The sequence below is a fragment of the Rhagoletis zephyria genome, unplaced genomic scaffold, assembly GCF_001687245.7.
Source record: "Rhagoletis zephyria isolate East Lansing unplaced genomic scaffold, Rhagoletis_zephyria_1.1 Rzeph_scaffold_01597, whole genome shotgun sequence".
Classification (NCBI taxonomy): Eukaryota; Metazoa; Arthropoda; class Insecta; order Diptera; family Tephritidae; genus Rhagoletis; species Rhagoletis zephyria.
In genome coordinates, this window is record NW_016158681.1 from 99,649 (window position 1) to 115,034 (window position 15,386).

Sequence of the window (15,386 nt, forward strand, 5' to 3'; positions counted from 1 at the left end):
CATACATACATCTGCTTTTGCTCAAGTTATATATTTTGTCTTTTTTCGATCTATATCCCCACTTCTACCCCTGTGCCTTCTAATTACATTTATGTATGTTATTCTGATTTCCTTTATCTTCATTTTTATCTTTATACTCTATCGATAACAAAATCGATAGTAACATCCAACAAAATATCGATAACAAAACCAATAAAAATATCTATAATCGATGACGAATTCGATAACAATTTCGATAGCAAAATCGATAATACTGGTAGCAAAATCGATTAGAAAATCGATAAAAATATCGATAGCAAAAATTGTTTAGAAAATCGATGAAAATATCGACAAAAAATTTATAAAAATATCAATAACAAAATCGATAAATAATCGATAACAAAAACGATTTCAACATCGATAACAGTATTGATAACAAAATCGACAAAAATATCGATAACAAATTCGATAAAAATATCGACAATAAAATCTACAACAATTTCGATAACAAAACCAATAACGATATCGATAAAGTACCGATAACAAAATCGTAAAAAATTTATAAAATCGACAACAAAATCCATAAAAATATCGATAACAAAATCGATAAAAAAATCAATTATATTGATAGGTTCCGAAGATATCGATAGCAAAATCGATAAAAATTTCGACAACAAAATCGATAACAAAAGCGATAAAAATAATGATTATTATTGTCTCGATAAGTCCCGAGAATACCGAAAATCTCTAAAATCCCAAAATAGTTCACTGATTGAGTTTCTTTTACCTTGTTTATACCGACACATAAAGCGCTTTGACCCAGTTCGCTGTGATTTCGAAACGGATGCATAAACTGAATTTGAAAAGGCGTTGAAATTGATAAGTGTATTGACTCGAATTTGTTTTCAAATCGGTTTTTTATTTCTCACATCGGTTACAAAACAGGTATAAACACATCACTCATTTGACGCGAAGTCTAAATAGGCTGATTTCCTTTAAATAGCCCGTTCTAAATTGTAATTATTATTACAATATACAGGTATAAACAAGGTATGCGTCTCCATCTATATCCTTTTCTCTGTAATTATCTTTATTTTAATCTTTCTTCCTCTATCTTCATCTTTACTTTTATCGGTATCCCGTCCCCATCTTTTTCTTTATATATATCTTTGTTTTTGTTTTTGTGTTTATACTTTTCTTCATCTACAGTGAAGGGGAATATCACTTAAGTGTTTAAATTTACCTTGGTCTTCATGCTTGCCTTTCTTTGTTTTTGTTTTTACTTTTGCCTTTGACTTTATCCTTGTCTTTATCTAGGTACGTACTCCCCTTTACTTTCATTCTTGTNCATACATACATCTGCTTTTGCTCAAGTTATATATTTTGTCTTTTTTCGATCTATATCCCCACTTCTACCCCTGTGCCTTCTAATTACATTTATGTATGTTATTCTGATTTCCTTTATCTTCATTTTTATCTTTATACTCTATCGATAACAAAATCGATAGTAACATCCAACAAAATATCGATAACAAAACCAATAAAAATATCTATAACAAAATCGATGACGAATTCGATAACAATTTCGATAGCAAAATCGATAATACTGGTAGCAAAATCGATTAGAAAATCGATAAAAATATCGATAGCAAAAATTGTTTAGAAAATCGATGAAAATATCGACAAAAAATTTATAAAAATATCAATAACAAAATCGATAAATAATCGATAACAAAAACGATTTCAACATCGATAACAGTATTGATAACAAAATCGACAAAAATATCGATAACAAATTCGATAAAAATATCGACAATAAAATCTACAACAATTTCGATAACAAAACCAATAACGATATCGATAAAGTACCGATAACAAAATCGTAAAAAATTTCGATTATAAAATCGACAACAAAATCCATAAAAATATCGATAACAAAATCGATAAAAAAATCAATTATATCGATAGGTTCCGAAGATATCGATAGCAAAATCGATAAAAATTTCGACAACAAAATCGATAACAAAAGCGATAAAAATAATGATTATTATTGTCTCGATAAGTCCCGAGAATACCGAAAATCTCTAAAATCCCAAAATAGTTCACTGATTGAGTTTCTTTTACCTTGTTTATACCGACACATAAAGCGCTTTGACCCAGTTCGCTGTGATTTCGAAACGGATGCATAAACTGAATTTGAAAAGGCGTTGAAATTGATAAGTGTATTGACTCGAATTTGTTTTCAAATCGGTTTTTTATTTCTCACATCGGTTACAAAACAGGTATAAACAAATCACTCATTTGACGCGAAATCTAAATAGGCTGATTTCCTTTAAACAGCCCCTTCTAAATTGTAATTGTTATTACAATATACAGGTATAATCAAGGTATGTGTCTCCATCTATATCCTTTTCTCTGTAATTATCTTTATTTTAATCTTTCTTCCTCTATCTTCATCTTTACTTTTATCGGTATCCCCGTCCCCATCTTTTTCTTTATATATATCTTTGTTTTTGTTTTTGTGTTTATACTTTTCTTCATCTACATATTCCCCTTCACTTAAGTGTTTAAATTTACCTTGGTCTTCATGCTTGCCTTTCTTTGTTTTTGTTTTTACTTTTGCCTTTGACTTTATCCTTGTCTTTATCTAGGTACGTACTCCCCTTTACTTTCATTCTTGTATTGGTCTTTTTCCAAGCGTTATTCTTTAACCTTTTATTAGCAAGTTTTCGGTAAATTAATCCCATATGCATNTTTTTCGATCTATATCCCCACTTCTACCCCTGTGCCTTCTAATTACATTTATGTATGTTATTCTGATTTCCTTTATCTTCATTTTTATCTTTATACTCTATCGATAACAAAATCGATAGTAACATCCAACAAAATATCGATAACAAAACCAATAAAAATATCTATAACAAAATCGATGACGAATTCGATAACAATTTCGATAGCAAAATCGATAATACTGGTAGCAAAATCGATTAGAAAATCGATAAAAATATCGATAGCAAAAATTGTTTAGAAAATCGATGAAAATATCGACAAAAAATTTATAAAAATATCAATAACAAAATCGATAAATAATCGATAACAAAAACGATTTCAACATCGATAACAGTATTGATAACAAAATCGACAAAAATATCGATAACAAATTCGATAAAAATATCGACAATAAAATCTACAACAATTTCGATAACAAAACCAATAACGATATCGATAAAGTACCGATAACAAAATCGTAAAAAATTTATAAAATCGACAACAAAATCCATAAAAATATCGATAACAAAATCGATAAAAAAATCAATTATATTGATAGGTTCCGAAGATATCGATAGCAAAATCGATAAAAATTTCGACAACAAAATCGATAACAAAAGCGATAAAAATAATGATTATTATTGTCTCGATAAGTCCCGAGAATACCGAAAATCTGTAAAATCCCAAAATAGTTCACTGATTGAGTTTCTTTTACCTTGTTTATACCGACACATAAAGCGCTTTGACCCAGTTCGCTGTGATTTCGAAACGGATGCATAAACTGAATTTGAAAAGGCGTTGAAATTGATAAGTGTATTGACTCGAATTTGTTTTCAAATCGGTTTTTTATTTCTCACATCGGTTACAAAACAGGTATAAACACATCACTCATTTGACGCGAAGTCTAAATAGGCTGATTTCCTTTAAATAGCCCGTTCTAAATTGTAATTATTATTACAATATACAGGTATAAACAAGGTATGCGTCTCCATCTATATCCTTTTCTCTGTAATTATCTTTATTTTAATCTTTCTTCCTCTATCTTCATCTTTACTTTTATCGGTATCCCCGTCCCCATCTTTTTCTTTATATATATCTTTGTTTTTGTTTTTGTGTTTATACTTTTCTTCATCTACATATTCCCCTTCACTTAAGTGTTTAAATTTACCTTGGTCTTCATGCTTGCCTTTCTTTGTTTTTGTTTTTACTTTTGCCTTTGACTTTATCCTTGTCTTTATCTAGGTACGTACTCCCCTTTACTTTCATTCTTGTATTGGTCTTTTTCCAAGCGTTATTCTTTAACCTTTTATTAGCAAGTTTTCGGTAAATTAATCCCATATGCATAAGCACTTGTTTCAGCCCCAACCATTTCCGTTGCATCATTTCCGTGTGCAATTTCCGTTGAATTTGCCAATTTACTCCCAACCAACCAACTGCCGCTAAAGAAGTTTCATTTCAAATATAGTTTGATTCCTTCAAAATAAGCAATTTTTTTATTGGTCTATCAATACGGATCTGGTACTAATTTTTGATGGGTCAGTTTTTTTTATACAGTCCTTATGTCAATGTTTTTTCTTCTCATTATTTTGCCGACTGTGGCACGAGTATGCTGTAGTAACACCTAATTTGTTTATTTAATTATTTTTTATAATATTATGATGTACATTTAAGTCTAAAACTTAAAGCTACTTTCATATAAAAACCATGGCCTGCTTAGGCCTTCAGCTACATACCTAATTTGTGGTAGTTACAGTAACATACAAATAGATTTCATAACTCATTTAGTTAACCTGGTTGTTTTATTTTAAATAATTTATTTATTTATTTATTTATTGCTCTGATATTTAACTCAGTTAAATAATAAAAAGTTTAGAATTATTATAGTAGAGCAGAGAATTTTTTCACAGATTGACAATGAATACAAAGACGAATAATGACTCGTAAACAAGGATTAACCTGCTGAATGCTATACATATAAATAATACTTGGCAAGCAATTAAATTTCAATGAAAGTGAATAAAATTAAAAAAAACAGGCCGACAATACATTTAGAACAAAAAATAAGCATATAACATACTTTTGCCCAAGCATAAAGGGCAAGTATGTATGTGGTAAACAAAAAAAAAATAAATATTATTTAGCAGTCTTGAAGACAAACTTAATTTTTGGGCAGGGTCAATGAATAGTAACACTACACACACAACATTCAATTAACAACCTCATAAACAATTAAATTAAGAATGTAAGCGGACACGCGAACTATATATGTATATGTACATTTGTACATAAAAAAGTCTGAGCGAGCTACAACTAAATATCGCAGTATCACAATTACATACATACAAGTATGTATATCATAGCCACTTTAGGGCCTCAACGAAACTATGCCTAATTGTATCCATACATGCATACATACGAGTACATATGTGGTGACCAAACCAACAATTTCATTCACAGTCCATAAAAGTATACTCTTTTATCAGCTAGGTGCCCTTTTTGACCCTTATCGGAAGAAGTTATTTGGAAGTGGCTGGTAGCGGACTAACACGTTCTACAAACAAGTAAGGGAATTTTGGAAGGTACCTTCGAACAAAATTTGTTTTGACCTTTTACATTTTTCAGTGACACCTGTGTACATTCGGCAATAGAATTCTTATTTTTGAAGTATGTAGTTCTACTCGAATAATCCAATTACTTCTTTCGCGAAAGTTGAATGATGAAGCTGCAGTTTACTGACATTAGGGTGGCAAGTTAGGTTGATAAGAACTCAGGTCTGTTAGTAAATAAGAATTCGCCTTGCAAAAATCATTCGAAGGTGTACAGCAAACTTTTTTCCCATTATTATTTTTTTATTAATTACTTATGTTTATCCATCAACCCTAAAATTTTGAAACAAATCAAACATATGAACGTGAACCCCGTCCATTTTAGAAAAAAAGATTTTTGTGTTTTCATCAGGGACGGTAACAGTTACAACTTTTATTAAAAAAATCGCCCTTTAAGAGTTATTTTTTCACTTTTATTTAATTACTCCTTAAATAACCGTTATTTCTGACTTTTATTTTATATATCCAAAATAACAATTATTTTTGATTCTTGTCTAAATAATTGCAAATAACAGTTATTTTTGATTTTTAAATTATATGTTTCAGATAACAGTTATCGAAGTCTTTTATTTATAAAAGTCATGAGTAAAAATCAGTCACTGCCTCTTTTTTAAATCATACTTATAAAAGTCAGTTGTATAAGTCGTAGTAAACTTTTCTTTCCCAACACCTTCTTAACTGCGAAAAACGTTAAAGACTTTAATACGAATGATTTAAAAAATAAAAGTCGGTGACTGATTTATATTGATGACCTTTAAAAGTAAAAGTCACTGACGGATTTTTATTAATGACTTTTATAAATACATAAAAGTCTTCATTAACTGTTATCTAAGACATATAATATAAATATCAAAAATAATTCTTATTTTGGATTTATAATATAAGAAACAAAAATAATTGTTATTTTTTTTTAATTTTTCATAGAAATTGCAAATAAAATTTATTTTCAAATTTGAGTCTCGGCGAAAAAAGAAATCGATTGGTATGTACCACTTAATTGTAGAACATTTCCTTCATAGTAATTTTTTCCATGACAGTTTTCATCAATAACTGTTATGTTCGGTCCCTGGTTTTCATTGTTTTCTAGTTTCTCTGCTAAAATTTTTGTATATAAAATTAATCTTCATGAACGTAAATGGGACTTATCAAAAGGGGCCACTACTGATGAAAAATTGCCTTTGAAGAGAAAGTTACTTTTGAATTTCATTTATAAATACACAAAATTGGATGCAATGTAACTGAATTTTTGACCAAAGAGGCGAAACTTCAATCCATCCTTCAGGATTTACTATCACCATTTGAGCATAGTTTCGTTGAGGCTCTAAATAAAAACCGAAAATAAAGTTAAATAGACGACCGGAAAAATTACGTATACACATACAACTGTAGCAAATATCATATCTTGCAAGTAGTCAATATACTTCTCCGTAGAAAGTATGTATATTGTATTTAACTAGTAGATCGTTGAGTATTTATGTGAACTATGTATTTGTATTTATCGCATATTTATGTATGTAGTTAGATATATGTATAATCCTGCACTCGTTTGTATTTCACTTGTGCTTTTCTAAAATTATGAGCTAAATATAAAAATGTGTTGATAATGTTGCAAATATATTGCCTGGTAACTTTTTGACATAAGAAAATTAAAACTATAAATACATATGCGAAATTGTTGTTAATATATAGCACAACTTTTTACCCTTTGCAATTATGGACTATTTTGCAAAATCTTGTAAAGCACCACAAAAAACGCTAATGGGATTTTTTGACTAGCAAACACACATATGGCTAATTTGTGGTAAGAACATCTAAAAAAAAGAAACAAATGTATACTTTTTTCTGGTTTCGTTAGCAATTACTACAAGTGAACAACACTCTCTAACTATAATAAGGTAAAAATTACGATTACGATTATTTCAGTTAGTTATTTAATTTTACTTAAAGCGAAATAACTAACTAAAAACTAAAAAAAACTAGTTTCTAAATTTTTTCGAATTCTTTGAACAAAATGTAGTTAGTTGTGCATATGTATGTATGCATATCATCAACTAGTAGATAAATTAGCAATCTTTAACATGGTCTATACAAGTAAAGATTTGTAAATACATACAACTTATTGCACATTTTACACATTGTATGTACGTAGTTTGCAATAAATACCCACTACATATGTAAGCATACTCATAACTAATGTGTTGTCTTTGCAAGAGTAATATGTACACATAAAATATTGAAAAATATACATAAATGCAAAAGTATAAACTATTTAGTAAAACAAAATATCATATGCAAAAACATACACACACATAAAAGTATTAATGGTCATACACATACACAAACGTTGCATTAATTAAAAAAAAAAATAATAAAAATAAACTTACACGTAGTACTAATGGAAGTGTGTTTTTGTAGTCTTTTAGTGGTACGAGTAGATTGGCTCAACAAGTAGTAAAACAGAATTTTAATTTGGTTTTTTCTTTAGTCAGGATTAATAGCTTTTATCATTTCTCTATGCTTTTAGAATTACATATTAGTTTCGCGTCAATTATTTACGTAGAGAGCTTTTCAATTTTAACCATGCAAGCTGAATCTATAGTCGCACAATCATGTACCCCATTTAAATATATGGAAATTTGTTAAGCATCGTAAAAGCAAATTTTTAAATAGCAAATTTTTAGTTTTGGAAAAAGTTGCTAAACGTATTCGTAGACTTTTCTTTCAAATCTCAATGTGTGTATGTACATTGGGGCGGTCCAAAAATGCATGAGAAAAAGTAAAGTCGGAATTTTTGTGTTCTCATACCCTAGGATTGCTCTATACCCTTATAATTTATTGATTAACAATTCTTCGTAGAAATCCTAAAAATCAATATTTTAAAAATGTTTAAAAATCAATTTTTTTTGTGTTTCTCTGCAAGAGATTCCTAGTAATAATACTCGATTGTTTATTTAACCATATTTTTCATAGTAACTATATTTTATAGGTCCGCCAAAAACCCCAAAAAATGCAATGGCGGACCAATAAAAAATCTCTAGTACTAAAAAATGGTTAAATAAACAATTGAGTGTTATTATTGGAGGCCTCCTGATCGAAAAACGATTTTCAAGAATTCTATACCATTTCCACGAAAAGTTGTTTTTTCCCATATAAAGTACATTGAAAACTTTAAGCGCCTTGAGCGATCTTTAAATATTTCTTGATTTCAAATTAAAAAAATAGGGGAATATTTTTTCCGCTATAGAACAATCCTAGGGGTGAGAACATAAAAATTCCGACTTTACTTTTTCTTCGACCATCCTAATGTACATATATAGCTGTTGCTTATTATTTTAAGTGCCTATAGCTAGATATAGTTACATAAGTACACATGTATGTACATAAATACATATAAGTCATGTGAAAAATAATATGGACACGACATTTTNGAGTTCCCATTTTATGTAACAAAAATATTTTCCAAAAAATATCCTTTTAAAATTTTTTAGATGAGCATTGGCCCTTTGGGATACCACCGTGTACGGTAAGTGCTAAATTAAAGCTGAGTACTGAGAACGAAGGCGGCAGATGGTAGTGCCAGACAGGTTCTCCGGACCAGTTAGAAAGTATGTACGAACCCTGGCGCGAAAGAAAATTAATCAAATCAAACTATTTTGAATAGTAAATTGCAATTTGGCACCACTGTGGACCGCCCAGCTCTATCCTTGGCCAGAATGACCTCGCGGTGGCACATGCTCTGATTTTCCTTCAGCGGTCGATGAATTGACCCGGGACCTATCTTTGCGAGAGACGTCCACAAGTGGTCAAGAGAACTACTACTCTCTTTTCTTGGCGATACTGCTTCGACGGTTTCTCTGCTGGCTAGTTTTTCAGCCGCACAGTTTCCTGCAATATCGCAATGGTATAGATAATATTCCGACGAGGCCGAAAGTGAATCAAGGCGGCATTCATCTACAAGCTTCGAGCTATCACTGCCACGTAGCTGTCTACAGTGATCTGGAAGCCTAAGTTAAAGGTTGATGGATAGCTCCCAGGAGAATACCCCTCCACCGATCCTCCAAACAACTTCGACCTATACATGTTAAAGTTCACTGGTTCCTTCTAACCATTGCTCTCCGTCCACTTATCCCTTGGTGGGATGTGCGTGGAGAAAAAGAGCTAACTGGTGTCAAGCTAAACACGTAGTGATCTATATTATCGGAAATCCCTGATTTGTCTGCTAAGATTCCGTCGACGATCTCTTTCAGCATAAGCATTTGCATTAAGTTTTACTTAAGATCCATTCGATTGCAAGAGTGTTTACATTTGTAACATTTCATTATTTAGAGTTTGTGTGACTGAAGCAACAATAAAATTTGCATCAACCTCTTGATCTTGGGTAAGTACATATACTTTTTATAATAAAGTGAAACACATTGCAATGTAAACTTGGTTAAACTTATCTTCAATTAAATGAACGCAATGGTCTGTATGATTTTTGAAAAGTTTAATTTTCGGCGTTCTACAAATATTAATAAATCCATCGAATGGCGGGTTTCGTGATTCGTTTCGAATCTAATAAAATTATATTTGGAAGCATTTTTTTTAGCTACCCCTTGTTTACGTGCATTGTTTACGCACTAAATTTGTCACTTAAACGTAGACAATTTGTGGAAATGAACGACCTCTCAAACTAATTTGACAGTTAACACTGCTTTACAGCAAAAGTGTTCCATGGATGTCACTATAACTCCTAAGTAGAATCGCTCGCTGATTCCGAAAATCGAGTTAATTTTTTATTATATGGATAAGTTGTGAAGATATTTGCAATTTACCGTTATTCAGCTAAAAAAAGTGGGATCACTTAAACTCGTATTCTTACGAACCAATTGAACAATATTAATACGATATGTGGCAGATGAAAGCTGACAAAATTTTTCATAAACCGTATAAACACACATAACTTTTCTAGGTCTAATACTTTCTGAGAAATTGATAAAGTAATCCAGATTTTTTGTTTTTTTTTTATGACAAAAGTTCGAACTGCGACAGGGGGGAAAAAACAAGTTTTTGTGCAATTTTTCATACTTGTGTAAAGCCTGATGTTATGAAAAAATCAAGCTTTTAATGAAGAAAATATATGGATGAATAAAAAGTAATTAATGGTCAAATTAATATACGAAAAGATTTTTTGTATGAAAAATTCGCAGGAAACATTGTTACTCATACGCCATGTAGACATGAACAAAGCCCTATCATTCTCATATTTCAAACAAATATCCATGCGCATTTTCATTTTGCCGCTAATTCCTTTTTTTATTTATCAATTGTCCTTAATTAGTAGCATGATATTTTTGCAAAGAAACATGCTTTTATTTTTTCCCTCTTAAAGTTTGTATTTTTTCATCAAACAAGTATGTTTTAAGCAAAAAAACAAAAATTTTCACATAAAAATTTATGAGTACCATTAATTTCTTCATGATTCAAAGATTCGATCTAAGCTGCGTTGGAAGTAGATCCTTGCGACTCTGCGAGTTGCTGCAGTATACCAATTTTACTCAAACGGAATTATGTTCTTTAAAAACAGTTCAATAGTTTCAATATAACTTTGATATTATGAAAATGGTTTGAAAAAATTTAAAAAGACTCTTAATACTACTGTGTATGATCGATATACAATTTAATGGTTGTAGCTTCCTTGATAAACGAGTTATATTTATGTCAAAAACTTGTATCCGAACAACTACTGGTATAGGAGATATAGCTTATAAAACACCGATCTTGAGAATTTTTTCAGTAGACTTTCTATGATTATTTAGAAAATAGCTCATGATATTTCTCGGCTTTAGCCGTCCAAATGAAGTATTTTTAGTGTAAAACCCCATATAAATACATATGTTATAGTGACCCGACCTTTGTGATTTTCATGTAAGATTTTTGTTGAATATTGAAAGGACTTACATATAAAAAAAAATGCTCATATCTGCACAATCAGTTGTTATAGTGGACCGATTTTGCCGGCTTCGACAAATTGATTAATAAGAAATAAAAATACAATCGCCTACCAAATTTCAGTCGGATATCTCGAAAACTGACTCGAAGACTGGCTCTCGAAAAGGGACTAAATTGCATTCAAACAGTCGGACAGAGGGACATAGCTAAATCGACTCCGTTGGACGTTCTGGCCATTTAAGTACATATTTTCATAGGCGTAATGTTTTTGCGTAAAATTTAAGCACTTTACGACACTACAGCAAAATGATAAGAAACCTATTTTCGCAACTTGGCAAACTCTAATTGATTTAAGACCCACGACTTCTTCGAAAAATTTGCTTAGAACTACAAGTAGAAACCTTCTGTGCTAGACGCGCATAATCCAAAAAATTTTCTATACAAATTGACCTGCCCTAATGTAGATACACAAACTGGTTTTTCTTAAATTCAAGTTGTGCTTTACCATAAGTAATTAGTAATTTCTTAACTAATAAATTTATGTGCATTAGGGTGTTCCAAAAATGCGAAAAAGTAAAGTCGGAATTTTAATACTCTCCCCCCTAGGATTGTTCTATATCGAAAAAAATATACACCAAAAAATATTTAGAGGTCGCCCAAAGCGCTCAAAGTTTTCCATGTATTTGATATGGAAATAAAACAACTTTTCGTAGAAATGGTGTAGAATTCCTAAAAATCAATATTTTTCGATCGCAAGACTCTGTTTATTTTATTTTATTCCCATATAAACTTCATGGAAAACTTTGAGCGCTTTGAGCGAGCTCTAAATATTTTTTGATTTCAAAATAAAAAAGGGGTATATCTTTTTTCGCATTAAAATTCCGACTTTACTTATTTTGGACCACCCTAATGTACATACATACATATATTGATATGTTTGTACAATATGCATATGTATACCGACGTGAGTGCATTTGTAAAAACAATAAATATCAATAAAACAAATGACTTGCGCTTAAATTGAATTTGCTAACACTATTTATGGCCGTAAGTATTTTTAAAAAAGTTATATATGTTTATAATTTAAGTAACTTGCCGACTAAACATAAAAACCATAAAAATATCGATGCTAACTCGAAATGACGTTTAGTGACACTGACAAGCTATGAGCTATATTTGCAGTCTTTGCACTGCGAAAAATAGTTTTATATTACTCAAAAAATTTGGACGATAGTAAAAAGTGGAAAATATGTACATAGGTATGTTTTAACTTAACTTTATGCATAATCTATACTTTCACGCAGAGACCCAGAATAATAATGATTTCATGGTGGAGTTTTAAAAAAGTCATCAAAATTTTCGGAAGAACTATAAAAGTGTTCTGATTATGTGTGAGAAAAATTTTTTAAGTCATCGATAACTATTCTTTTAAGACTTATATAATAAGTCTTTTCATAGTAATTATCAGCGAGATAAATATTTTTAAGCCTTCAAAGACTTTCATTTTGAGACTTATTAAAATATTATAAAAGTCTTGTCATAATAATTATCATTGAGATAAATATCGTTAAAGGTGTTCTTACACGATATATATTTGCATCTGTAAATGTGACCTTTTCAATACATATGTAATTGCGTATGTCTGTCAAATTCACAGTCATTATTTAACTATTTAAAAATACGTTCTTTGACAACGAAATAAACTAAACTCAGATGATTCTACCTGTGTGTCAGATGAAAATAGAATAATTTCTATTTCGTATGTGCGTGCATCTGCTTTGTACAGAAGCAAATCTAATTTGCCTTTACACGATATGTTGGCATTTCCATATGTAAAAAGTGGCATGTACACATGCAAATACATATAATTATTATGAAACGACTTTTATAATATAAGTCTCAAACTAAAAGTCTTTGAAGACTTAAAAATATCTATCGCTCTGATAATTATTATGAAGGACTTTTATAATATAAATAAGTCCTGGAATAATAATTATAGATGACTCGAACAATTTTTATCTTAATATAATAATTATTGATTGACTTTTATTCTNGCTCCGATAATTATTATGAAGGACTTTTATAATATAAGTGCTGGAATAATAATTATAGATGGCTCGAACAATTTTTATCTTAATATAATAATTATTGATTGACTTTTATTCTTTCCTCTTATAAAAGTTATATCTCTGCTTTCACGGTAATGCAGGCAGTCGCATTTTGATAGAAATAATAAAGGAACTTACCTCCCAGTAGCGTTTAATAATGGTCGGACTGAAAAGCGATGGGTTGTTCAAAGGCGTACGGGGCTCTGTAATGTTATACAAAATTTAATAAATATATTTTGTACCATATTATTAACTTTTGCTACTTACTGATACTGTGTTGTAGACGTGCGCGCATAAGCTGCTTGAATATTTGTTATAATAAAAAGGAATAGCATTATTTTCAGTTAAAATTTTCACAGGTTTCTCGCTTACCGGATGCTGGCTTGTCAACAACTGACGGAGCTTGGTGGTCTCCATTAATTTACCAAAAAGTGGACGATAAGACATATTTTATGCTGGATAAGTATAAGAAGGAGAAGTAATAAAATTAAATTAAAATCAATTCACTATTGTTGTTTATTTTTAAAAGAAACTCGCGAAAGCGCATAATTTCGGTTTGTATAATAAACAAATATATTAGATTTAGAAATTTTAGTTCAACAGCTAAATCGCATGCATTTCGAATTAAACTTGGGAATACTTTGCTTTTATTAATAACAAGAAAATATCAGGCTTTACTTAAAAGAATTTTTATGTTGTTACTTCCGCCCAAAACTCTTGGCTTCATTAAAAAAAAAAAAATGAAATAGAAGAATGAATTTTAAGAGATTTATGAAGTGAGATTTTCAAACAAATTTTCGATTTATGAAACATACTTTTTTATGAGTAAGGATGTTTGTTAATATATTTCCGAAAGTATTTAATCCTACAAATTTAAATATATGTAAAATCTTCTAACTCTATTCTACCTTTCTTCAAAGGTGTATTAATTCGGTATTTACCTTATCTTATCACTTTAACTGAATAAATTTTTCAAATAGGTGGCAACCCGCTATAAAAATATTTTGGCAGTAAACTTTACTAAAATCCTTAGTTTTATACTCGTACTACTCGTACATTTGTTTTATCAATTTAATAATTGAATACAATTTTCCAAACAGATGGCAAGCCTACACAAAAATATTTTTGTCTGCAAACTTTTCTAAACCTCTTTAGTTTGATAGCCATCTTGCAATATTTAATTTATTTTATCAATTAAAGCAAATTAAACTTTTCAAACAGATGGCAACCTTCCACAAAAATATTTTCAGCAGTAAGCTTTCTTAAGCCTCTTTCTTTTGACAGCCATATTGCTATATATATTTTATCTTGTTAATTTACTTAAACTGCAATTTTCAAACAGGTGGCAACTCTCTAATTATTTTTTCCTGTATTTTAAGTTAGGCAATGCACCTATGTAAACAGCACTTGATTCCATGCATTGGTTTTCGAGCGATGCGCGTACAAACATACAGACAGACAGACAACAATTTCTTAGAATTGTTGATTTGGCTTCTGTTGCCCTAGTAAAGACACCCCATATTAATTTTTCTTTAATATCTATAATCTCGGCCTTTTACAATTTTATTATATGTGTAGATAATATTTGAAATTAATTAATTATTTCCGCTAGGCATATAAATAACAAAAAAACAAAAAAATGCCATGTGGATTTGAACTTAATGGCTAGTTTTATAAGCATCCTACATTAGTCGTAAGATATTCAAAACTTCTGGTGCACAAAGTCGAAAATTTGAGCACGCTTTTATCGGAATGTATCACAGTATAATGAATAGAGATTTTTATTACATTTTACTTAGTTTGCTTTTGTACTATTTCACGCGTAATTATTGTTGATATTTTTTCTCCGAAGCCACACTAAAAATAAATAAGTTAGACAAGTCATATTTATTTTAGGAAAACATTCGCTTGCTTTAGCGTTGTAACTGTGTCCCACTTGCTTTTGTAACACTGTGGAATTTTGATTGCCATTGTTGTCTATATTAACCATTAT

General features: G+C 30.1%; 1 protein-coding gene and 1 long non-coding RNA gene across 4 annotated transcripts in view; one reads left to right on the top strand and one right to left on the bottom strand.

Moving 5' to 3' along the window:
* The window catches only part of LOC108364569 (uncharacterized), a 1,260-nt gene extending 305 nt beyond the window's left edge, over positions 1-955 (top strand). The window contains exon 2 of the long non-coding RNA XR_001847778.1: positions 925-955. This is a non-coding gene — a long non-coding RNA (uncharacterized LOC108364569). The remainder of the gene's footprint in view (positions 1-924) is intronic.
* Positions 1-13,850, bottom strand: part of ymp (yellow-emperor) — a 64,436-nt gene extending 50,586 nt beyond the window's left edge. For 2 of the 3 annotated variants that reach the window (XM_017618297.1, XM_017618299.1), the window contains exons 1-3: positions 13,766-13,850; positions 13,661-13,694; positions 13,532-13,596 (exon numbers count right to left, since the gene is read on the bottom strand). In XM_017618297.1, the coding sequence (XP_017473786.1) occupies positions 13,532-13,596; positions 13,661-13,694; positions 13,766-13,840 (174 nt within the window). In that variant the 5' untranslated portion in view covers positions 13,841-13,850. The remainder of the gene's footprint in view (positions 1-13,531; positions 13,597-13,660; positions 13,695-13,765) is intronic. The other variant, XM_017618298.1, reaches the window with a different exon arrangement.
* Between the last annotated feature and the right edge of the window lie 1,536 nt (positions 13,851-15,386).